General features: G+C 41.3%; 1 protein-coding gene across 2 annotated transcripts; it reads right to left on the bottom strand.

The window, feature by feature from the left end:
* Nucleotides 1-3,587: 3,587 nt before the first annotated feature.
* On the bottom strand, nucleotides 3,588-18,293 carry LOC131252802 (probable methyltransferase PMT11). 2 transcript variants are annotated; one of them, XR_009174694.1, is made up of 10 exons: nucleotides 17,595-18,293; nucleotides 11,085-11,234; nucleotides 10,700-10,970; nucleotides 9,522-9,632; nucleotides 7,998-8,157; nucleotides 6,373-6,630; nucleotides 5,191-5,313; nucleotides 4,801-4,878; nucleotides 4,012-4,355; nucleotides 3,588-3,782 (listed from the first exon to the last, which is right to left on the bottom strand). XR_009174694.1 is itself a non-coding variant. In XM_058253520.1 (9 exons), exons 1-9 carry the CDS (start codon nucleotides 18,222-18,224, stop codon nucleotides 4,148-4,150), a joined length of 1,989 nt encoding a protein of 662 aa, XP_058109503.1. In that variant the 5' UTR covers nucleotides 18,225-18,293; the 3' UTR covers nucleotides 3,853-4,147. The 2 variants fall into 2 exon arrangements, 1 of the variants encoding a protein (XP_058109503.1); XM_058253520.1 differs by lacking the exon at nucleotides 3,588-3,782 and having other exon boundaries at nucleotides 3,853-4,355.
* Nucleotides 18,294-26,403: the final 8,110 nt, after the last annotated feature.

The following is a 26,403-nucleotide window of genomic DNA, read 5'->3' as shown; positions in this document are numbered from 1 at the left end:
CTATCCGTTGAAATTTTCTTTTCGTCGTTCTGAGCACCTGAATAAAGTGATGACTACATTCATCTGTTCAGCTTAATTTTTTTATAGTGGTCCAAATGTCATAGATTACATCACATGGACGGTTCCGATCATTGAACTACTCAGCATGTGGGCCCCTATGGGCGGCGATACATGGCAAAACGAACTTATGATATATGGCTAATATGATACGTGACCAATGTATTTGCACGTTATACGCGTGTTTTCAATTCTAACCATTGCACCTGTTGTTCGGTAATCAAGACCGTTTGAATGTTGAGTCCCACCTTGGATGGTCTATAACATAAAATACCCTTGGTGGGAAGATCTTAAACTTTCGATTTGCGGCCTGCGGACAGACGTCTAAGAAGAAAAACTCAACAACGGTCCACATTCAACTGAAAATGGGCACATGATTGGTTGCTGGGATCTTTTAATGTGGGAAATTTTGGAGATAGATCATCCATGGCGGGAGGCAATGGTCTGGATTAACGATCCATGGTGGAGCACGTTCGGTGGAACCTGCTATCGATGTTCCTTGGCACGTAACTTTGGACTCGGATTCGGTAGTAACCCCTCCAGTTGGCACTGGTGGAAGCTCTGTGGGCCCATCATGATGTATTTGTTTTATCCACGCCATTCATTCATTTTTCTAGCTCATTTTAGTTTTAAGCCCAAAACCAGGTAGATCTAACGTTCAAGTGGACCACACCACGGGAAACAGTGGAGATTGAATGCCTACCATTGAAAACTTGTCATGAGCTACGTAAGCTTTGGATCAAGCTGATTTTTAAGGTTTCCTTAGAAATCTTTCCACGGTAGGTATTATTATCTGCACTGCTTCCTGTGGTGTGGTCCACTTGCGCCTTGGATCCATCTCATTTTTGGGGCCTTATCTAAATTGAGCTCTCAAAATGAATGAACGGTATGGATAAAACAAATACCCCATGGTGGGCCCACCAAGCTCAACACAGGAGGGGTCACTACCCACTTCGAGTCCATAATTTTGGCTGCTCCATTCATTGTGGGCCACATATGCAAAAGAAAATGGCTGGTTGTGCGGCTTTGGTGGGGTGAGATCCCTAAGCATGGCCCACCTTGATGTATGTGCCTTATATCCATGCTGTCCATCCGTCCCGAAAACTTATTTTAGGGCATGATTGAAAAAAATAAAGCGTATCTAAATCTAAGTAGACTATAATACTGGAAACAATGGTAATTAATTATTAAAAACTTCTTAGGGATTACAAAAGTTTTAAATCAATCTGACATTCATGTTGTCTCTTCATCCCAATCTCTGTGACTAGTCGGATGGCAAATAAACATCCTAAATTTCTAATGGCTCCCATGAAGTTTTTGACGATGGGACTACTTCCTGGGAAATGGTCCACCTAAGATTTGCATCTGCTTCATTTTTTTGGATCATCCCCTAAAATGAGCTATCAAGATGGATAGACGGTGTGGATCATCCCACAGTTAGGGATCCACCCAAAACACCCCATGTGAAAAGTGAGATGAGATGGACGGTTTTGATTACTCCGGCTGACTGATTAAGGCTGGGACACATTCATACAGGGGGATCCACCTTGATGCCTGATTTGACCTTTCACATCATGGAATTGTCATAGATAATACTAGTTTGATGGTAGCAAAAGTCCTCCATTCCCCTTCAACCGTTTGAGCCAAATGTGGCAAAAGGAAGTAAAATCCATGGACCGATGCTATCATCTCCACCCTATAGGAACTACGAAATCACCTCAACGACGCTTTCGGCATCAAGGGGACACACCAACCATAAACCCTACTCAATAAGTGGAACGCAATGGCTATCTGTTCTCCGGTTAGACAATAATAGTGGAGAAGGGCAATCACTCATTCTTAAAACCAAAGACTTGGACAGAGAAAGGGGAAGAACTCTCCATTCCTGGTTCTCTTGTAACTAGATCCTTCGGAACCAACTCAACACCTTTTGAAATTTTGAAAAGAGTTGCTCTCTGGAAACCACGGTGCGCATTAGCCTAAGCAGTGTTAGAAGCTAACAGCTTAGTGGATGTTACCCTTACCGTAGGGCCCACCTTGATGATACGTTGTATATCCTTTCTGTCCATTCGTTTTTCCAGCGCATACTAGGACAGAGTTCCAAACATTAGGCATATCCAAAACTTTTGTGGCCTACAACAAGCTTTTAATGGTTATTCACCACTTTGTCCAGCGGTGTGGTTCACTTGAGATTTGGATCTGCCCAAGTTTTGGAATAACATCTTCAAATGAGCTGAAAAAACAGATGGGCAGCCTAGATACAAAAGACATTCATCAACGTGGGCCCCACACAGTAATGGTAACACTCACTAAGCTGTAATCCGCTCCTCTTTTTAGTTACTACTGTTATCCGCTCCCTGAAAAGAGGAGAGTTTTACTCTATTTTTTCAAAATCGTAGCTTCTTTCCTAACTGTCGTAGGCGAACTTTTCTTACTACCAAATGGCGAACATCGTTGGCAGGCACACAGAAGTGAGATGATCCAGCATCCATCAGAAACGTACACTTGGCTGCAGTTCCGCTGATTGAAAATCTGCCATTTAGGGAGCTCCATTGAAAATGTCCACAGCCGTCAATGTTGATCATTTCCAACTGCCAATTCTCAAGGCTACTGACCATTTTTGACATGTTGACCCATGGCACACTTGCAACAGGACCCATCTGACGTGGATGGTCGAGATTGCAGATGTGTGGCACGGAGGGCCCATTTCCAGTTAAGCAAGCCACTGATTCAGCGGACCGCTTATAAATTTCAGGTATAAGAATCGTTCCGCTCAAGGGAACAACCAATAGTCTGTTTTTCTTCTTTATCCAAAAATGCCAAGATGGGAATTCCAACAATCCACACGTATTGCTTACTCCTTCGACATGGGTCGGTGCAAGCTCATACCGAACGAAGAGGCTGTTAGTGCAGGCTACATGCTGAGAGGATTGGGAATCACCCCCACCAGGGCTTAGATGGAGACAAGCGGTCCTAGCAGGGGATTTGCGGGGGCCCAACGTAATGTATGTGTTTCATCCATACTGTCCATCCATTTTAGGGCATGAGCCCAAAAGGGATGCAGATCTAAGGTTCAAGTGGACCACACCACATGAAGCAAGGTGACATTCACTCCCACCATTGAAACCTTCCTGTGGCCCACCTTGATGTTTATTTTCCCTCCAACATGTTCATAAGGTCACATAGACCTCGATGAAGGGAAAACATAATATTAGCTTAATCCATAACTTCTATGGTCGGGTAGGTGTTCAATCCTCACCGCTTCCCATGGTGTGGTCCACTCGAGTCTTCGATGTGCCTCCTTTTCGCACTCCTACACTAAAATTATCTGTCAAAATCGATGGACGGGATGGATAAAACACATACATCATAGTGGGCCCCACATAGCCCCATGCCAGGACCATCCGTCTCTAGCGACATCAAGGTAGCACCAAATCAGTGTCCCAGAGAGAGAGAGGGTGCAGGCTACTCACATGAAAATAGTGAAAATGTCGGGAATGCCCATGTTAGGCTAGATCATCCCCAATAAGAGCAGGTAAAATCTGAGCTGTAGGCTGATAAACATGACAACCTTGCATGGGTAAAATTGTCCAATGTTACTCACACTGTATATAATAGAGATGGTCCGAATCTAGTTGCCTCAGGCCTCAAACCAAGACCAAACCGACCTATGACTAGGTTGAGGATTTCCAACTCAAACACAACTCGGCTCAATGCAACCTGACCTAAATATCAGGTGGGATCATCAGTTCCTGGTCGAGCCCAACCGAATTGAAATTTAAATAAATCATGAAATCATGGCAAGAGACTAAACTAAATCTTATTAAGAGATCAACCTTAATTATGATAATTTATGAGCACAAATTACATGAAAAAAAATAGCATAACATCGAACTATATAAAATTAAATGATACATCATTAGCCAAAAATAAATAAAAAAATCTTACACATACCTGATCGGCAGCACTGCCATTGATACACTCTGCAAAGATGCCTCGTGCTTTTTTTTGCTTGATTTCTTTGTTCTTTCTTTCTCACATTAGAAGCAAAGAGAAAAAAGAGGGGTTTTTCTTTTCGGAGTTGCTGAATTCAAGCATGCAGAAGCTCCTTATCACACCTTAACACCCTTCGGCTTGCATAAGGGCCCTCAGATGTATCATGCATGGACGTCCTCCACCCCATGGCCGTTGTGATTTCCTTAACTTCTCTAATGACTGATATAGAGTCACGGATGTAGGCGTGCCCCCCAGGTCTTAGTATCCGATCCATCTCAAGCAAGATGCTAGTGATATTACATCTGTTTGGAATTGACAGATGAAAAAAAAAAAAAGAGTCAGGAAAATCGCCTTCATCAAATAAACAAGGTGCGAAAATGAACTTTCCATGACAAATCCGCCTTATGCTGAGGTGCAAGATTCCATGCATGTAGATGGGTCACGATTGGGTATGATCCAGTGCATTGATCTTATGGACCCCACTATGGATGGGAGTCTCCCACATAAGAATATCAGAATCATTCCACCATTTTTTCCATGACCATCTATTTGGAGGACACTCATCCAAAGGGTTCGGATGTTGTGATACGGAAGATCTTTTGGCCATCCCTCATCCATGGTGGGGCTCATTCCATCGTGATCTGGACCACAAAACCATGCACCCCACGTACAAGAATCATGTACATCAGCAAACTATACATCTGCCAAGTTCAAGACTGATGGTTCCTTGCTCCACCACTAGCTTACCTTTTCCGCTCTATGGAGAAGAGGCCTGATGCATGCAATAGATCATAAGTTCTTGGATATGTATCGAACGGCTCACACCTGGGGAAATGCCAGAGGAAAAGAGCCAGAATGAAGGAGAAATCTATATTGTGTATACAAAATCGAAATATAGATATAGTCTCAATTGATTATGTTTCCAATCACATATGGACTGATTAGTTCTAAGCAGGAAACGGTCAGAATGGATTTTTCATGCATTAGGCCGTGTTTGGTTGCACCAAATTTCATGAAATACCATGAAACTTGCACCTAATTGGACTGATTAATCATGAAATTTCATGATATTCGGTGCAACCAAGCGCAACCTTATGTAATGGTGAAGACAGGATGGTGTATAGAAGTAGGACATACCAATCATGGGTAACTCCAATAAGCCCACGATCATATATGACAGGCAAGGTGTTGGGCCCACTAGTAGGAACGACATTCATCACCCAGGCATCGAAATGATAATCAATTAATGCAGCTGCAAATCTGCAACGAAGGAGAAACATGAGTCATAGAATATGTATTTATCCAGGAACAGAAGAACATATGCAGCTGGTGATTTCACAATGTGTCTACAGCACAGTGCAATTATATGATCCTCAACCTGAGAGCATATACATCATCCTCGGGTTTTCAGTTTATACAAGTGAAGCCCATGGTAAGGTGTGACATACGCAGTTGATTTGATGGGCTCCATATTGGGAGGAAATGCCTCCAAATCCTTCCAAATTCTAGACATCCACGTGTTTGGATTGAAGGTAAACGAAAGAAAAATTAAAGAAAGCAAACAATTTTCCTTTGATGTGACATCTCTTCCATTTGAGAAACATATAATAAATTTCCTCGGCAAGGGAGAAAAACCTTTTTTTTTTTTCATTTCAAAAAGTCAATTGGTGGAAAAAAAAAGGTTTCCCTATGATGTGACATTTCAAATGGAAATGGAGAGGGAAGGCATTTTCCTTTGAACATTGCAACCCAAATACTGGAAAATGCATAGGAAAAGCATTTTAACACTGAAAAATGCAAACAAAAGCATTTTAACACTAGAAGAAGCAAATAATAATGATTGTTATTATTATTATAATTATAATAAAACATTTTTCAAGACTTTTATGTAGCAAAACAAACAAGTTCAAAGGATTTCCTTCTCTTAGTGCTGATATCAATTTACCATCTGCTTATATTACATTTTCACTTTCCCTTTCCCTCCCCTAGTTTACCCCCAATCCAAACACGCCCATTGATGTTCTTTTTTTTTTTCCGTAGAATGTGGGATCATTGCTGCATTTTTTTTTTCTAACCGTCTATTTGAAGGACACCAATCGAAGGGTTAGGACCATCTCATTAAGAAATCTTTGGGGCACAGTTCATCCAAAGTGGAGCCCTCGGATCAATATTACAGAAAAATGGGCCCCGAGGATAAAAACTGACGACTAGAGGATATAAATCCTCAGGTTGAGGATATAAAGAAATATATGGTATCCTCAGGTTGAGGATATTAGGTAATAAATAATGGGAGAAGCAACAAGAGTATGAATACAATACCCTCCAAACACAGCCCTCATGTCCATAACATTCCGTAATTGTAATTCTCTCCAATGATAAGCGCGGGCAAAGGATGCTATTATGTCATTCCAAAACTTCGATTCTGCTTTGAAGAGCTCCTTTTTTGCCATGTATGCATCCATCTCTACAGTCTGCAGCCTGTCTGGTGGATGATGCAGGCGTGCAGGCCACGTTGTGACATTTGCTCTGTATCCCTTCTCAGGAATGCGGGTGATGCATGGTTTCAGATCAACGTACCTGCAAAAGAATGACATGAACGAGTTACAATCTTTGCATTGAGAAACTGAAGCTTTGAAAAGATGGATTGATAAATAAAATAATAATTAAAATATATAAATAAATAAATAAAACAATATAGGTTTGGTAAAGCCCACAAGTGTAACAGGAAGTGCATCTACACACTGCCCAGTGTGGCTACATGGCAAGTGTGTTCGAGATCCAAAACATCATCAGTTGGATCCCACTGTCTAGACGCCCTTCCTGAAATCAGAAAGACTGCCGAATATTCAACAATTTCCAACTGAAGATTCCTCATCTTCCAAACAGGAGCTGAAGGAATCTCATCCAAACTTCCAATGTTTTGTGCAAATAATGAAATCATGCATCCAGGGTCTCTCTTGTCCTTCAGCATAAAAGCCATTTATGAAAGGAACTATGTGATTCTTGGCCCGATGATATGAATAGTGATCTGGGGGCGACAAGTGTGTAAAAGCAGGCACATGATTCCACGATCCAGGTTGTTGATCTAATGGCTCCCACCATGGATGGATCATGCCATCTATTTTCAGGCCCCTATTCGAAGGATCGAGATTGTCCCATCAGGGAGCTCACTGGGTTATGGTCTACCATGCTGAGCCTCATCAGATAACAGGCCTGGATTACTGATCCATGGGCCCCAGTTGCGCAAATTCAGCGCTGGAGGATCCATGTGTTTTGGACGAAACAATTAAAGAAACATTAAATAATGTCACAGCCTAGTCTCACGCAGCTCTCTATTAAATCACAAATCAAAAACCAAAAAACTCGGCTCGACTCGATGTTCAGCCAGGTCGGGTTTGACTCAACCCTATTCGACTCGATATTTTGTTATTTATAAATTGAAAATATTAAGATTGTTGATATGTGTTTAAAATAGTTAGATTGCTTATAAGTAATAAAAGACATAACTAAAAGGCAACAACATTACAGAGGGCTCATCGTTTAAGGTTGATCTCTCCATAGTTGAGGTCAGGGATTCGAATCTCGCTCCTGACATGTTTATTTTTAATATAATCCCACCATAAGGTGAGTGACTCAGTTCAAGTTACGCTCACGCTGACTCATGTCAAGTTGACTCTCCAAGTCTCTCTGAGTCCAGTCCGAGTCAGGCACAGACTGAGTTTCCCAGAGACAGGGCTCAACTTCACACAGAGTCAAGTTGACTCGGCTAAGTTTCGAGTCAAATCAGTGAGTGCTATTAGTTATCCACATTCCTAACCCCTAACATAGCACAGCAAAGCCTCCAATAGCACAAATTGTCTGGAACAATCATGGAACATTTAGAATTTTCTTCCGTTAATCTTAATCAGTAATGAAAACCAATAGGTGCAAAGTAATGGAGATACCAAACACGGTCTGGGTCATCATCTGCATCGCATAGAGGCGGCTGAGATCCAGAATCACGACTGAGGTAACAGCTGTTGTTTAAAGGCTTCTGCCATATGGCAATGTATCCCTCCTTCTTCACAAGCTTCCAGCAAATACGAGCAGTAAGGTTCTCCATCACTGTACAGAAACCAGAGCACTTCAGAAAGACGACACTTGAACTCGTTGGTGTGAAGGAATATTAGCAAGGAAGATTGAGGGTGGAGCACCAACTCTTGTAATCTGTGTTCCTAAATTCCATAGATGTTCTTGTCATAATGTCATCTCAATGAGCCTTTTTACATTCTGGTTAGGCAATGCAGCATTCTAAAAAAAAAAAAATTTATGTAACTCTTTTAACAAGGATCTGAAAGAAATTCCATCACTCGATGGACAAAAGGGCAGTCAACGGACTGCATTCAGGCTGGCCCAAGGCCTGTCAAAGCCCAGCCCAAGTCCAGCCCAGCCCAGCCCCATGATGGGCCAAAAGAAACAAGCCTGAGCCCAGCCCATGATGATTGTGCATGGCCTGGGTCTGAGTCCAGCCCAAGCCCAGCCACCCTCTTCTCTGCAAGATCTAGGCTGTTGGTTTGGCATGCCAAATCACGCGTGATATTGGAAAAAAAATGCCCTTGAAACATTAAAGGGCGTGGGCTGGGTTGGGTTCAGGCCAGGTTGACAGGCTCTTAGACACAGCCTGAGCCTGGCCTGAATAACAAACGGGCTTATATTTAGGCCCGGATCTAGCCTTCACCTAGCATTCAGCCCAAGCCCAGCCTGAAGCAGGTCAAGCCCTACAGGCCAGGCCAGACCATTGAAAGCCCTAATAGATGATGTAGCAACAACAACAAGCCTTTCACTGATTAAAGATTAATGAGGAAATTGAATTTCATAGGTTGAATCATATGGAAACCAACAAAACCTCTTCATCTAAGAACACTGCAAACAATTCAAGAAACATCAGAATTGACTCTCATGTGATCTCTGAAACATTCTCCCATGCATCCACCAAAATAAGGAATCAAATGCAGAGAGCTATTTCAAGATTGCTATTGAGTGGGCACTGAATCGACAACAATAGGAAAGAAATCTGTTAATTTAGCTTTATAACTAGAGAAAAAAAATAATATAATATAATATAAAAAAAACATAGAAAAGATCATTCTAGTAGACTTTCCTAAAACCAACAAATTAGTTGAAACTGTGGCAGAAGCAAAGGAGAGAAACAAAGCATGCAGTAAACTAAGAGTTTCCGATACATAAACTCTACTTTCCCTCTCTTGATTGGCAGCGACTAATTTTCTTTGATGGTAGCAAACAATGTATTATAAACCAAACAAAAAGGCTACAAAGCAATGGCTGCACAAGGGAATGGATGATGAGAAGTCATCCAGCACCAAATGGCTCCTAGGCCTGCATGCCAAGATGATTAGCAATGGCTACTTTATTCCAAAAAATGAGGAAAACATGCAAAAAGATACAGTATTACTGAATTATGCACTGACCTTTCCATGCTTCTATTTGGCTCTCTTCGTGTTTATAAACTGGCTGTGCTGCCCAAGCGAAGTACCCTCCCGCCCTAAGGATCCTGTTTACCTCAAGAAGCAAAATTCCATCTTCACCCATGGGAAAAAAAGAAAAAAAAAGAAAAGAGAAGGGGATTAGTAATGCAGAGGTTAAAGAGATTAAAGCAATTTGACATTCCATCTCTGCAAGAGAATTCTGACAAATTCGTATAAATTAAGTACATGAAAGCTTCTAATAATGTTAAACAATCAATTCTCAAACATGACAACGATGGTTTGATTGATCTCTGAGCCCGCATGGTCCACACTATTGGACAGTTTCACATGCTTAGTAGTTTTTTTCTTATAGAAAAGGGACAAGTAACTTAACAACAGTCCATAGGCACCTTTGTTTTTATCACTAATTTTTCCTGCCACTTTTGGGGTCAAAATGACACAAAATTGGTCCTGTTTGAGAGACTACTGAATTAGCTTTCAAACAAACGCAAGATAATCCACCTCTGACAATTGAGTGATAACCAACTTACAAACAGGCTGCATGGTTGTGATGGGGTCTAAGGATATTTTGGTCATTATCAATATATTATTAAAATAACAAATTTGTTTGGGTTTATAATGAAAGCCATAAGTTCGAAGCCAGTTGCCAACCTAATGCAACCCTCCTTTATCCAGGCCGGGGACCAACAATGAGAGCACGAAACTCCCACGGGCATAATGTGATTGACTATCACATGGGTTGACTATAATCAAGTGTTATCTAATAGCATATATTACATGGGTTATTAAATCAATAAGTTAGATAAGGGAAAGTAGACTTGGATGGTTTCATCATGTGTTAAGTACATGTCCAATCCAACCCTTCCAATAAGCTGGCCCTACCATGAGGATCACCTAGTGCAAAATCTGCCATATCTACTCATCAGGTCAGCCAAACCATGAAAAATAGCAGAATACAAGTGGTCCACTTGATGAGTGGATATGGCAGATTTTTGCACAATGTGATCTTCATGATGGGGCCAACCTAAATAGGTGAGTTGGATGTCGCACACATGAAAGGTTGGAACTTATCCGCTGGGTGGACCATAATTTATAGTCCAACTGGGTTGGACTTGAGACCTCATTTTAAAATGACCGTATAATTTCTAATTGAGACTCACCATCGCGAGTCCAATTAATTCGACACCTTGAACAATGTATCAAGTCAAAAGCCTGGCTTGGATACAACAGACGACGTGTTGCAAAAGCTGCCACCATAGCTGGAACACCACGTTCAAGAGCGAATTGAATCTGGTTCTCATGAACATCTTTCGGGGCTACAGATAAAACAGTCACATTCCGCAAAACCAGAAAAGCACCAAAGCTTGCTACTCCACATCCAACATCCAAGACAACTCTTGTATGATGACCAAATGTAATGTCCGGTACCATCTGCATGTTCACGTCAGAAGATGAGAAATCAAACATCAATGTCAGGCGGACGACATTAGGAGATCTTAAAACATTTCTCACTTAATCCAGTAGAGATTTGGATGAGCAGTAAACCTCAGACATCTGATCCAAGTACTGATCAGCTCCATGTATAAACTGGGTTCCGCCACCTGGGAATTTAAATTTGTCTTTATCTATTGAAATCCAATTCTGACCTCCTTTATCTTCAACCAAACGTGGATGTGGTACATTGCTGTACCATACCTGTGAGAATTAAAAGATTCTGTCATTCTTTTTCTCTCTTTTTTTTTTTTTCCTTTTCTTTTAAGAACATAATGACTTGGGAGAGTAAGCACTCTAAAATTTTAAGTTTCAACAAAGCAGTCGAGGACAGACATGGGTACCTGTAAATTGAATACAACCTGTAAAATGCTTAATCCTATTTCAAGAAGCCACTCATACATCTAGAGCCCGATGAGATAGTCTAACTCAACGATCTGAAATTCAGACTGGATTGTCGAATCATAAAACGGCCAAATCAAATCAAAGAGGAGAAGGATTGTAGACTATTTTAAGTTATTTCTCTGAAAAAATGTAACAAAACTGTATAAACTACCTAAAATCTTTAAAAAATTTGTTAGTCAATTCACGCATGTTTGCATTTTTTTACTGAAATCGAGGAATTATAAGTAGAAAGGTACATCGTAATTGAGGAAAAGAACAACCTACATGTAGCTCTTAGTGACTCCTTTCACGAAGGAATCAGCTTTCGTATTTATCTTCTCAGGCAACTTGATTAGATGAGATGTTTAGTGAGGAAGCTAACACGCAGATCTCATCAAATACGAAGGATTAGTCCCATGGAATGAAATCCTTATAAAGAAGCCCGCTTAGTGGCTGTTGAAAAGTCACCTCTAGCCGTCACATTTCAATCTAATGAAAAGTACCAAATCAAACTTCTTGCAAGCCCATTCACCAACATTCTACGGTTCAACCAAGTATGAAACGTGTTTGTCGTTGGTGAAACCCGGTTATCGAGTCAATGAGATCTCGATACCCAAATTGCAAAGAAATTAAAAAATATGTACTCATAAGAAGAATGGAGTAGAGAGGGAAAGAACTTTTATTGATATCAACCTTTTTCTTTAACAAAACTTTAAAAAAAAAACACACATACTTAGAAAACTATTTGAGTAACTAGCTCTCATACCACTATCCCCCTTTTATAGATAAAGGAATCTTTAATTGAAATCTACAACTAAGAGAATCAATTACAATTTATTACAAACTAATCTAATCATTCATCATATGAAAAAACCTATTGAAAAGCAATGTAATCTCTAAATTTAGTTCATATCTTCAATTATATCAATTACACCCTCATCACATCTTTAAATCAGCCTCCCATATCTTCCAAAAATAGTAAAATATAATATCCAAATCTATAAATAATCAGCAAATGTTGGGCTTAAAGTAGGCTATGACCTATGGACCAATGTTATTGGCAGGTCCTACAGTGAGCCTGCATCAATTCTCCCTGACTTCGAAAGAACTTGTCCTCGAGTTGGAAACCAATCTCAACCTTTAGGTTTGTAATACCTCTAAAAGATGAAACGTGTTCTTATTTGGTGAAAGTTGATGGTGTAACCCTAAGCATCGGCTTGGCACAGCTTTTGTTAGAGTCCATTGTAGATAATGTATTTGTTTACCTACGCTTTTGTGAGTGCCAACTTGTTTATTGTAACTTTAAAGTTCTTCGTGAATCCTAAAACATTTGCTTCGTTTTTCATGCCACAGTCATCTTTTGCAAATGTGTTTCAATTTTAATATTAGAACTCACTTCCATGTTGATTAATGTGACTAACAATACCATTGGATCCATCAATTGATCCATTAGTGAATTCAAGTCTAGGTCCAACGTTTTTTTTTTTTGAAGGCAACAAACTGAAAAATGTATTAAAAAGGAAAGAGGATACAAAGGAAAGAAACAGAGAAAAGCAAAACAGAGAAAACAAAGGCGAAACTGCTGAGATAGCAGATGAGCCCTAGCTACCTAAAAAGCTAAAATCAAAATTAATTAGATCCTGAACATTAACAGCCCATTCGATAACCATCTTCTTCGCCCTAGAACCCACAGATGTAGCAGAAGAAGAATTATCATTGAAACATCTCTCATTCCTTTCAATCCAAATAGCCCACCAAATGGCAAGGATTGCCATGCGCCAAATGATGGATTTGAGCTTCCCAAGCTTAAGGCCATTCCAAGAGGAGAGGAGCTCGGCAGCAGATTCAGGGGCGCACCAAGAAACCAAAAACCTCTGACAGAGATCAGTCCAAATAGGCGAAAAGAAAGAGCAATGAACCAGCAGATGATTAACAGATTTGGCCTCCCGCATACAGCACAAATAGATATTAACGATTTGCATGCCTCTCTTAGCCAAGTTGTCTACCGTAAGAATTCTATTGCGACCCCCGAGCCATCCGAAACAAATGAATTTAGGAGGGACCGGGTATTTCCAGATGAAGGGGTTGGCATCACAGTGAGAATGCGCTGCAGTATATATGAGAGTATACAGGGACTTCACGGAGAAGGAACCTGATTTGTCCAGAGACCACCCAATATTGTCGGACTGGTCTAAGAGAGGCATAGATATTAACGATATGCATGCTTTCTCGTATGGGCTTCGGAATCAGATGGAGAAGGTGGATCAAGGCTTGCATCGGTTCTGCCCACTTCTCGATTATCCTTAATAGATCTCCAAAGGGCTTCTTTAAAAGTTCGAGAGGGTTGCGCCAGGGGGACCCTCTCTCCTCCCTTCTTTTCCTAATTGTTGGTGAGGCATTGTCTCAAATGCTGATTAGAGGGCAGGCGCAAGGCCTTCTTCGCGGAATTGCGATGCCTGGCCTGGCAGACCCCATTACCCATATTCAGTTTGCTGGCGATACCCTCATCTACTTTGGCGCATCGTCAGATTGCATCAGGAATCTCCTTGTCACATTATGCTGTTTTGAAGCAGTTTCTGGTCTCAGGATCAACATGAGTAAATCAAAGCTTTTAGGAGTTAACGTGCCCTCTCCGACGATTCAATCCTTTGCTGATATGCTCAGGTGCCGGGTTGATTTCTTTCCGACGACTTTTGTTGGCCTCCCCCTTGCTGTAGGACCTCCGCCGAAGTTCATGTGGGACAGAGTGATCAACAAGTTTCACAAAAACCTGGCATTGTGGAAATGTCAATATTTATTGCTGGGCGGTCGTTTAACTTTGATCAAATCAGCCCTTTCTAGCCTTCCCCTCTATTTTATGTCTCTATTTAGATGTCCAGCCACGGTTCTAAAGGCGATTGAAAAAATTAGAAGGGATTTTCTTTGGTTTGGCAAGGATTAAAATCAAAGGAAGTTCCATCTGTTGGAGTGGAATGAAGTTTGCAAATTGTTCAGGGAGGAAGTGCAAACGTCAAAAATTTGAAACTTATGAATTCCACATTGCTTGGGAAATGGGCTTGGAGATTTGCGACAGAGAAAGACGCGTTATGGACCTTGATTGTTAAAGGGAGGTATGGTTCATCTCATGGCGGATGGTGGCCGAAAGATTCATCGTATTACAAGGCGTCACATATATGGAGAAGAGTCCTTTCTGCAAAAAATCCGGTGATCGATAACTGCAGCTATGAATTAGGTAATGGGTCTTCTATTCGTTTCTGGCAAGATCCGTGGGTGGGAGATTAGCCGCTCAAATTTCAATTTCCTCAGATCTACCGGCTCTCCCCCGACAAAGATATTTGCATCAACAGATGCTATTCCACTTCGTCGGTGCAAACTGTTTGGGATATTAGATGTACATGGAACCTGAATGATGAAGAAATCAAGGAATTTACGGACCTTCAGGCTTGCATCTCAAACTCTAGGTCCAATGTTAATGCATCGATCACTTCAAATGTCAACTTTTCCTTTAACTCTGTGATCTCTTTGTCGTTTCCGGAATTTCTATTCCAATAACGGGCTCTATGTTACGTTCCAACGATCAAAGGATTCGATCGTTGGTGTCTTCATAAGCCAAGGTAACCCATTGTTGCTTAAGACTTTGGTAGGGACCTTCCCCTACGTGTCCACATGCTTCAACTTCGGTCTTCGGATTCTCTTCACGCCAAAACTCCCCTACTTGATTAGCGAGGTTGCCTACCGCATGCATGAGTTGATCTACCCATTCTGTGAGTGCATGGATCAATTGAGCTACTTGTGCGAACTTTTTGTGTAACCTCTTTGATGCCATTAGGAGATAATGTAGAGTCGAAAAGTTCCCAAAGACAACCTACTCTGATACCAAAATGGTGCAATCTAGTTATCAAGTCAATGAGATTTTGATACCTGAATTGCAATAAAAAAATAAAAAATATACACTCACAAGAACAATGAAATAGAGAGGGAGATAACCTTTATTGATATCAACATTTTTCTCTTACAAAACTTAAAGAAAAACCACATTTAGAAAAATATTTGAATGGCTAACTCATATATCACTACCCCTTTATAGATCATAAAGGAATCTTTAATTGGAATCTCTACAACTAAAAGAATCAATCACATTTTATAAAAAAAAATGTAATCTAATATTTCTTCATATGGAAAAAACATAATGAAAAGCAAACATGGAAAAAATCTCTAAATCTAGCCCATATCTTCGATCATATTAATTACACCTTCATCACATCTTTAAATCAACCACCCATATCTCCCAAAAATAGTAAATTATAATCTCCAAATACGTAAATAATCAGCCCAAAAAAATAACCCATGCTGGGCCTAGGCTATGGGCCTATGTTATTGGTGGTTCCTACAGTGGGCCTACATCACTTGTCAAGCCCATTATTCAGTGAAAGTAAACTGAGGTTTAATTTCAAGGAAGTTCAGTGATCAAGGGCATTTGTGTGTAAAAGAAAAGTTCTTATACAAATGTCAGCTCAAATTTCCACCATTTTCATTCCTATGATATTCTGGACAGGCGGGATCCATCTTTAATCGATCAAGATCATTCATACGATAGGCCAACTATGGACTAGGAATAGACCTTAAGCCCACTCCACTGAACAATCCCAACCATCTGATTGGCAGACTTTCAGTTCTCTTTTTTTTCATTGTAAATAGACCACTGGTTGTATTTTATCTCTTACCACCAATTTATGGGCGAATTATATGATGGCTATGATTGTCCAAAGGAGTTCTTTGCAGCACCGGGTTTCAAGTCTAAGATTATGACGACGATGATGATGCATTATGACCAATGTTCGTAGTATCGGTATCGCTACAAGTTTCATTGGCCGGGGATATGGAAACAATATCGATATCGCCCATAATATCGCCGATAACCAGAAATGCAGAAACAGTAGGGAAACATGGGAAAATGGTAGAATTTTTCAGTGAAACTTCAGGAGAAGTTAAAATACACATATTTGCATTTTAGGAATTAAAAAATTATAAAAAAGAATCCATGCATAATAAGTTTCCATTTAATGGGGCCTAAAAGCATGTTTTGTTGTAAGAAATTAGTTCAACCATCTGACCCATCCCATCTATTCATCCAACCTTCCATCCACACATTCATCGATATTTGAGAATAGCAACAACACACGATATTTCGCCGCGAAATCATCAACAACTAGAAAGAAAACGAAATATTATGGTCTCGATATTGCCCAAGTTGCGATAACGATAATATTGCGATATTATCAATATTATCATCTACAAATTGAACACTGCATGCAACCATGTGCTCATAAAAAATTTGAAATGATTTTTTTTAATAAAATGATTTTTTGCGATAATATTGAAATATCGCTGATACACTAGCGATACAAGCAACACTTGGAATTTGCCTAGTCGAAAACATTAGCTATACATTGGTGATATCAATAAATTGGCAATACAAGTGACACCTAAAATTTACACAGTAGAAAATGTGGGCCATATCGATGCATTGGCATTACATCACCGATACCTAGAATTTCTACCAGTGTTATCGGTATCACTACTGGCGTTATTGGTATCGCTGAACTAGAGATAGAGATAATATCGGAGATAATTTGAACAATGATCATGACAATGACTCTGGTGGTGATTATGATGATGAAGGTGATGGTCACAACAATGAATGATGATGAAGATGATGATGAAGACTGTGATGCTCCAAGAATGGATGCATGTTTTCATTATCAAAGCAACCTTTCTTTCTATCTTTTTGATAATTAGAGAATGATTTATTACTAAGACGACAACTTGCATTTCGAATCATCAGCGATTCAGCATTGACTGGGAAGAAACAAATATTATAAATTCAAAGTGGGGCTCATATATCCGCAATGGAGATTATTTAGCTGGCAAACCATGCTGTGAATAACTGATGGACCGGAAACCATTTCCACCGAACAATCAAAGCTGTCCAATCTGCAGCTCTGTTTAGGCTACATATGGACAGTTGACCACATGCTCTTGTCAATCATCCATTTGCAGGCTGCTCGATGGATGGCTACGACTGTCCAATGGGACAATTCTGCCCAGCATCACCAGACAAACAGTACAGATCACTGAAAGGTGAGCCCCTCCTGTAATCCTCAATACAAAGAAATTTACCTCATCTCTGCTTTGGGGCCACGGGATCGGCATCTGGTAACGCTTCGGCGGTGGGACCAAGCAATCCAAACCCTTCCCTTCTTCCGGGCAATGCCGCTCGTACTTCTCCCCCTTCTCCGTCGATTTCAGCTTCCGGATCGCCTCCACATTATCCAAACAAGGAATATACTCCGACATACTCTCATTGCAAAGCTGGAACCTTGCAAGCCTAACCCTAGAACCCTCGCTGCTGCCTCCTTCGATCTCCGCTGTCGAATTTCCATCATCCAAATTCTCGATCGGATCAGAGCCGACGCTGCCGACATCGAAGTTGTTGGTCATCGTGCCGTTCTCATCAACGATCCCGAATCGATCTGGGGGAGGAGGGGGGAGGAGAGTCGAATCGGACGACTGAGGAGTGTCGGACTGGTTGGAGATGAGGGAGGAGATGTCGAACTGCTTGTTGGCATTTGGAGAGATGGAGATGGACGGTTGGTATGGGCGGCTGCTGAAGAAGGGGAGAGGCTGGTAGCCGTCGGATTCTGACCAGTGCTTGCCGAGGTAGAAGAAGGCGATGGATGTGAGAGCGAAGGCCGAGATCTTTACGAGTAGAGGAGCGGTCAGGATTTCGCGGCTGTTGAGGGCTTTCATCTCTCTCTCTCTCTCTCTCTCTCTCTCTGCTGTCTGTGTGTAAGGGAGAGGACTAAAGAAGAGAAGTGAGATTCGGAATGGAAGACGAATCACGGCAAACGTGCCGACATGGCGCGCGTGTGGCAGTTCCGTCAGACCCAACGGAAACGTGCCGGGTCCTAATGGGTGCGGCTTCGGTGGATCCCTGACTATGGGGCCCACCTTGATATGTGTAACTTACATCCAAGCCGTCCATCCGTCTTGAAAGATCATTTTAGATTGTGATCCCAAAAATAAAGCAGATCCAAATCTCAGGTCGACCATTCCACAGGAAACAGTGATGATTGAATACCCACCATTCAAAACTTCTTGGAGGCCACTGGAATTTTTATTTTCCATCTAACCTGTTGATAATGTAACAAATACCTGGATGAAGGGACCACACAAATATCAGCTTGATCCATAACTTTTGCGGATCGCAAGAAGTTTTTAACGGTCAATCACCACTTTTTTCTGTAGTATGGTCCACCTGAGATTTTGATCTGCTTCATTTTTTAGATAGTGCCCTAAAATGAGTATTCAGAATGGATGGACGGCGTGGATGTAATTCAAATACATCAGGGTAGGCCCCACACGGATCCAACGGGCGTGGATGTAAGTCCCATATCTGGTTTGGTCCACTCAACAGGTGGGCCTCATCACGACTGCGTTGGATCTAGGCTGTTGCTGGTCTTCTTTTTGGCTGTCCACTTTCCACGTGTAGGGTGGCATGACGAGTAGATCGACGGCCTAGTTTGTCGGCCAAGGTGTCTTGTACGTTGGCCCCAGCTAATGGTTGGTCCAGATCTCGCAAACTCGGGCCCCATTCACCTCTCCAATTTCAGTTTCTCCTCGTGCGAATCGCAGTGGCTATCAGGAAGTGTGATGGAGTGCAGGAGTTGTTATTTGTCCTGTGGTTCGTTTTGCCTCCGGTGCGACTCAGGGAGTCAGGATCCAGCGTGGGGCGCCGCCCACTGCGGCCCGCATGATAAGATGGTCCAATGATTCGAGCCGTCCATATTCTACTTAATTCCATGAGTAAGATAATTCGTAAAATCACTTTTCATTGATAATCATAACCTTTGAACTTTGCAATTGAATTTGATCCATCAAAGACTTTCCTTTCACTGTTTTGTAATCCATGCATATATGGAAAATTTTCTAGTGTGAAAGAGTAGATTCCACAACGTGAACGGTTAAGATCATCGGACCACTCAGAATTTCGGCCCTAGTAAGCTGCGACACACGCTGCATGCTATGTCGCGACAGAGCAAAACGAACCCGATTTGTTTATGCTTTTGTTATGCTCATTATGAATCAGGGAAACGGATTGGCTACTCGCCTGGTGGTCGGTAATCTGTGGACTCCAACATGATGTATATTTCTCATCCATGCCGTGCATCCATTTTTCCAAATAATTTTATGTAATGAATCCAAAACCTAGGTATATCAAAATTTCAATGGGCCACACTGTGTTGATTAAATTCTCACCGGTAAAAACTTCATGGAGCTACAAAAGTTTTGGATTAAGCTGATATTTGTTTTTTTTTTTCCTCTGTATGAACTAATCTACACGTTCAATCACTATTGTTTTCCAATGGTGTTGTCCACCTGAGATTTTAATCTGTCTCATTTATGTCATAATCTATTAAAATGATGTGTAAAAATAGATGGAGGCGTGGATAAAACACAAAGATCACGGTGGCCCCACATGGCACCGACTACTGGCCACGTGGCTAGTGGCGCCAGTGGCAGCGTCACTAGCCAAACCGCGTCCGGAAATCAGTGGGACGGCTGGCAAGTGGCAGGTTGTCTCTGCATGCACCCTCTCGACGCGCACATTCATGCGCCGAAGAAATACTGAAATATGATGAGCATAGAAAATCTGATCCGTACATAAGATGGGCCCAAGATGAATATACCCTTCTTTAAGAATTCAGGATAGTATACCTATCATAAGCTCCACACGTGAGAGATGTGTACCAATGGCAAGCTTTTCTTTCCAACCGTATATCGATCTAGTGAGGGGTGGCCTTCCCAGTGGGTAGAACGGACGCGGATTGCGTCCTATCCCCGCCCGTCTCTAGCCACGAACGAGCAGTTCTGCGGGCCGGCCCACCATGATGTATCTATTTATCCACACCGTCCATCCCTTCTGTCAGATCATCCCTTCTATCAGATCATTTTAAGGCATGTGTCCAGAAATGAGGTAGATTCAACGCTCAAGTGGTCTATCCCACGTGATAAAGTCGGGTTGCATTAAATGCCGGTCGCATTAAATGGCACGAGTCATTTGTGGTGTGGTCCACTTAATCGTTTGGATCTACCGCATTTTTGTGCTCGTACCTTAGAATGATCTGATAGAAGGGATCTACGGCATGGAGATATATCAGGGTATGTCCGCCAACAGAATTGCCCGTTCGTGGCTAGAGACGGGCGGGGGTAGGTCGCAATCCGCGTCCGAGCGTCCGAGCAGAACGGGTAGATGGCAATCCTCACAGTAGGACCACTTGATGGACCGTCCAGAAAAGATGGACATCTAATGATGGGTGAATGATTAAAGATGCCACTGGGTCCAGGATGGCCCGCCTGATACGCGCCAGTCTGGGATCCGTAATAGAGGACCGTCGGTTGGGTATTGCCCTGGATTTGGACCCGATCGATAAATGGACGGCCCAGCCCACTTTTTAAAATGGGCCCACCTAAATGTGAATGGGCAGGATTGGACATGAAATCGAAGGCTTCATTACTAAAATGGGCCGGGCCTGGCCCAGATCTGACTCGTTGCCTCCCATTGGATGATCATAACTAACGAATGGATCATGCAAAAGTATAAGTCGTAACGAATAATCCTAGTCATTTAATCCACCGACAGATGAAATCGTAGAGTGGTTGATGGTTTCGTCCAATTCCATTTTTTAAGTTTTATGATCGTCTTTATAGATAAAAGGGGGTGGGCCATGGTGGGCCCTGACCTCTTTAAGTGAGTGAAGCTCCATATCCACGTGGGCCAGCTAGCAGGGACAGACAACAGTTTCCCTTCCTTTCTCTTTTACTTTTCCTTTCTATTTTTTTCTTTTTCTTTTTCTTTTTCTTCTTTTCTAATTTTTGTGTTTTCACTTTTCAGCACGCACCCTTTGTTTATGATATTTATAGGCGCCCCCTTATATTTTGGTCGCAGAGGCTGTTTACATCTCTCACTGCTTTTATAATAAGAGTTTTACCTTTTAAAGTAGGTATGCATTTTATTCTCTCTCTCATCTTTATTTTTCTCATCTCTCCATGTGATGAATAGTCCACGACGAAGGTAACCCTAGATGTTGGGCAGCCCAAAGGACTGATGGTCTACATCAAAAGTGAGCTCCACATGATGGGCACTGGATATGGAAGGTGAGCATAGCATGATGGATAATTAACATTGATAGTGGGCTCATATGATAGATATCCCACATTAGGGTGGACCCCACATAGAGTATGCCGTTAACAATGAATGAACCACATCTAACGCAAGGCTCACATAATTGATGGCCAACTTAGAAGTTGGACCCCACATGATGAATGGTCCAAGTTAAAGGTTGGCGTTTGTATGATGGACAATATACATCAAATGTCTAGCACAATGGATAGCCCACATCGAAGATGGACTCCACATGATGGATGAACCATATTAAGGTGGGCCCTACATAATGGATGGTCCACATCAAAGGTTGACATATATTGATGAATGACCTGCATCCAAGGCAACCCCGCATGATGGAGGGCCCACTTTAAGAATAGGTCCTGCATAATGGACGACTCAAATCCAAGGTGGGGCCCACATGATGGATGACCACATTGAGGTGGGCCCCACCTAATGGATGATTCGCATTAAAGGTCGGCCATTAATAATAAATGACCCACATCTAAAGCAACCTCTTATGATGGAGGTACACTTCAAAGTTGGGCTTCGTACTATGGCCAATCCACAATAAAAGTGGGCTCCACATGATGGATGACATATATTCAAGGTAGGCCCCTTATGATGGATGACACACATCAAGGGAGCTCATGTAACGAATGACCCACATTTGCGTTAAGGTTGGCTCCTGATAATAAATGCGTCACATTCAAGGCAATCCTTACATAATGGACAACCCACTTTGAAGTTGGGCCCACATGATACACAGTCCACGTTAAAAGGTGGGCCCCACATGATGGACAATCCATATCTAATATCCGATATGATGAACGGCTATAGGCTTCACATGATGGATGGGCCACATCACAATTGGCCTACACAATGCATAGACAACATCAAAGGTCATACCTAACAATGAATGACCCACATCCAAGGCAACCCTTGCATGATGGACGACCCACTTTAAAGTTGGGCCTCCCATGATGGACGGCCTAGATTAAAGGCATGGCTCATATGATAGATTGTCCTTAAAAGAAAATAAAAACTCTCATTTGAATATTTTACCAACAAACATATTTCAAATAAGAAGTTTTTTCACTTCTTTATACCAACAAGCTTATTTCAAATAAGAACGTTTTTTTCGGTGCTAAAAAAGAAAGTGATTTTATCCAATGATCCAATTGTAAAACAAGAGCTAGACCAGCAACTCTTAATTCTCTAGATTTAGAGTAGTTTTTATTGAATTAGATAAGAGTTACCAAACAAGCTCCTCCTCTATCTTTTTATTTTTCTGTTTTCTTTTTTATTTTTATCTTTTGAGCTTCAAGGGCACATTTTATGCCACCAATGTTTATAAATACTCTCCCATCTTTTCATATTTACATCATCCTACCCAAGTTTTTTTTATAATAAAATACCCCCTAGCTAACATGCAAGAGTTATCTAACCTGAGCATGGGTTGGGTTGGGCCAGGTTGTGAGTGTCCATTGGTTGGGTTAGGGTTGGAAACTCCAACCCAAATTGAAATAGGGTTGGGTCTTCAGGTTGAGCAAATAGAGATTGGACCGAGAATAATCATGTGTATTTGGATTAGATTGGGTTGGGTTAGGTCAAGTTAGGGCTGGGTTGGGTCAAGTTAGGATTGAGTATAAAGGAATTTAGGTTGAGTGGAACTTAACACCCGGGTTTGTTTGGTAAGTGGAATTGAATTGTATTAGATGAGATTAACATCATTATTACACAATGATTGCACGTCTATAAATACCATAGTATTGTAGCCATCCCATCTCATGTTTGGGATAAAAAATTTTGCTACGCGAAAACACTGACTTAAGCGAAATCATGTTTGCTAGACCATGAAATTGTAATTAACAGACCAAAATCACAATGAATATTGTTCACTTGTACACATATATAACCAAAATGTCACATGTAAACAATGTATATAGATGGACAACATGGGTAAACAGATGTATCAATGTGGAGCCCACATGTGTAGTGGATTTCAAAATCCATGAAAATATTGATAGTGACCAAATGCAATTTCATCCCACCCAATCCTAACCTCTCCAAATGTTGGCTGGAATTGCACAGGACCAAATGGAATTCTATCCCACCTAATCCCTTCTAATACCTTGCACCAAACACCCCCTCAAGTTGGAATTAGAGTTGGGCTGGGTTGCTGGTTGTGTGCTCTTGATGTCAGGTCAGGCCTGGGTTGACCTTCAGCCCTAATATCAGTGGCAATGGATCAAGAGGCCCACAGGTCAACTCGCCCGACCTATCTCCAAGGCATATTTGGGCTCAAGCTAAATGGGTGGTGGGCTACGTTCAGGCCTATTTAAGTTAATTGGCTTTGCCGGGTTGAACCCTACCTAGCCCTACCCAACCCAATATCTCAATTTTAAACCAAGTCTGATTGCACCGGGTCAAACGGGGTTGGGTTGGGTTGGGTTGGGTTGGGCCGGGCCATTGGTCCGTTTTGTAAACATGCAGGGCTCCCGCTGACAAGAAACCTTACCCATTTCAAACCGTACTAACATGCAGCAGCCATCATTTTTAGGTGGACGGATTATCTTATAAAAGGAAAATGCAAAAAATGGCATGATGAAAGCTGATTGGAGTGTCGTGGACATCAGATAAGTGGCCCACAAGAGAAATGGTTAAAGCAGCCGTCCATGTTCAACTAGTAAAACACACAGCAACGAGATGCCCAGATTTCCAATCAACATAGTGGCCCACCGGATCAACGGTCTGAAACACACACATTTTCTACTTGTACAGTGAGATAAATACTGCTGAGATCGTGAGATAAAATTGTGAAAAATACACCAAACGATATTGTCATGATATTTTCAGAAATCAGCAGATTTTAGATTATCGCATTTTTATTGCGATATTTACTCAAAAAATAGTATAAAAAGCTTAAAATATTTGTTATATATATAATTTATTAATTTGTAAATAAAAATTAAATATTTGGTCTTTAATGAGATTTCCTCAATACTATCCTAAGAAAAACCTTAAATTTTCAAAATCTCCTAAGAAATTGCTAAGAATGAGATTTGTCACTAGGGTGACTAATGGAACTGAGCCGGGTGGAATTGAAACGGATCCGCCTCGACTAGGTCTATGTCTACTTAGATGAGTCAGTCCATGTATAGGCATACTTATCTCTATCATGACTTTGGTTGGGCCTTACTTTCAGCTCTAAAAAAAATCAGCCATTACTACGGATGTCAATGGGCTAGGCTGAGGTCTTTTCTAGCCTGGCCTGCAAAGTAAAACCTAGGCCCCATCCTAGCCTGGACCCATGATAGGCACAAAGTAAATAAGCACTAACATAACATTTTTACATGCCTGGTCCACTCACCCACTTTTGGTTGGGCCTAACTTTCAGCTCGAGCGCAACTTGGATGTGACTATGGAACTAGCAATGTGGGTGAGAATTGCAGGGCCCACCTCAATGTATTCATTACATATGTTATTTGTCTGTTTTTTCAGGTTATTTTAGAATATGATTCTAAAAATAAAGCATATACAAATTTCCAATCAGCCATTAATAAATTTAATAAATTCCTAGTGTATAATGTTTATTGAACATCTAACTAATAAGGTCACCTAGCAGATGTTTCCTGTGGTACGGTCCACCTTAAATTTGCATCCACTTCAAAATTTAGACCATGGCTTAAAATAAGGGACCCGGATTAGATACCTGAGAGGTTGAGTAGCCAGACTAGCTGCTGAAGTGACGTAACTAAGTTCTATGGGCCCTACCATAATGTATGTATTGTATCGGCACCATCTATCCATTTTGAGAGATCATATTATGGCATGATCCAAAGAATGACGTAGATCAAAAGCTCTAGTGGACCTCACACAGAAAGAAGTGGGGAGAGTGATGCCCACCGTTAAAAGCTTCTAACGTCTACAAAAGTTTTCGATTAAACCATATTAGTGTTTTCCCTTCCTTCATGTATGCGTTAACTCATGAATAGGTTGGGTCTCAAATAAACATCATGGTGAACCTTAGGCAGGTTTCAATGGTGCGAGTCCCTCTCCCCACTATTTTCTATGGTGGGGTCCACTCCATCTTTGGACCCTTCTCATTCTTTGGATAATTCCCTAAAATGATCTCTCCAAATGGATGGACAGTGTGGATACAACACATACATCATGGTGGGGCCCACATAACTCGATGACGTCACTTCAGTAGTGAGTCTCGCTATCCAACCTGTGAGTAGCTAATTCGCATCCTAAAATAAGTTTTAAAATACAGAAAAACAGCATGGATATCAATGCATGCATCCATGTCGGTCTTTAAGGTGAAATCGGATTGCGTACTTACCCAGTATACTCTTATCATATTAAGTAAATTGAGTTGGGCCCACATTAAATGTATCTAGTCTATCCATGCCGTCCACCCATTTTTCCATCTAATTTAAGGGGTTGATCCTAAAATATCCGATGATCAAGTGGATCATACCACTGGGTGGGGATAATGATTTCCACCATTGAAACCTTTTTAGGCCTCACAATGGTGTTTATTTGTCATTCAACCTGTTCATAATATTATACATACACGGGTGAGGTGAAAACAAAAATATAAGCTTGATCCAAAACTTCAATGGCTCTCAAGAATTTTTCAACGGTGGATGTTCAATTCAACCCTTTCCCATGGTGTATCCATTAGAACATTGGATATCTTTCTTTTTTTCAGATCAAGCACTAAAATTATTTGGTAAAATGAATAAACAAGGCGGA

The sequence above is a fragment of the Magnolia sinica genome, chromosome 8 (assembly GCF_029962835.1).
Source record: "Magnolia sinica isolate HGM2019 chromosome 8, MsV1, whole genome shotgun sequence".
Classification (NCBI taxonomy): domain Eukaryota; kingdom Viridiplantae; phylum Streptophyta; class Magnoliopsida; order Magnoliales; family Magnoliaceae; genus Magnolia; species Magnolia sinica.
Note: the sequence above shows the minus strand (reverse complement) of the source record. Positions and strands in the feature narration are given on the sequence as shown.

What these genes read in the sequence shown, in the direction of transcription:
- LOC131252802 (XM_058253520.1), bottom strand. Translation starts at nt 18,224, where the DNA reads ATGAAAGCCCTCAACAGCCGCGAAATCCTGACCGCTCCTCTACTCGTA. An exon ending in AATTAATTGGACTCGCGATG is followed by an intron (nt 9,633 to 10,699) that starts GTGAGTCTCAAT and finishes CCATGGGTGAAG; the next exon opens with ATGGAATTTTGCTTCTTGAG. An exon ending in GATGACCCAGACCGTGTTTG is followed by an intron (nt 6,631 to 7,997) that starts GTATCTCCATTA and finishes ATTCTTTTGCAG; the next exon opens with GTACGTTGATCTGAAACCAT.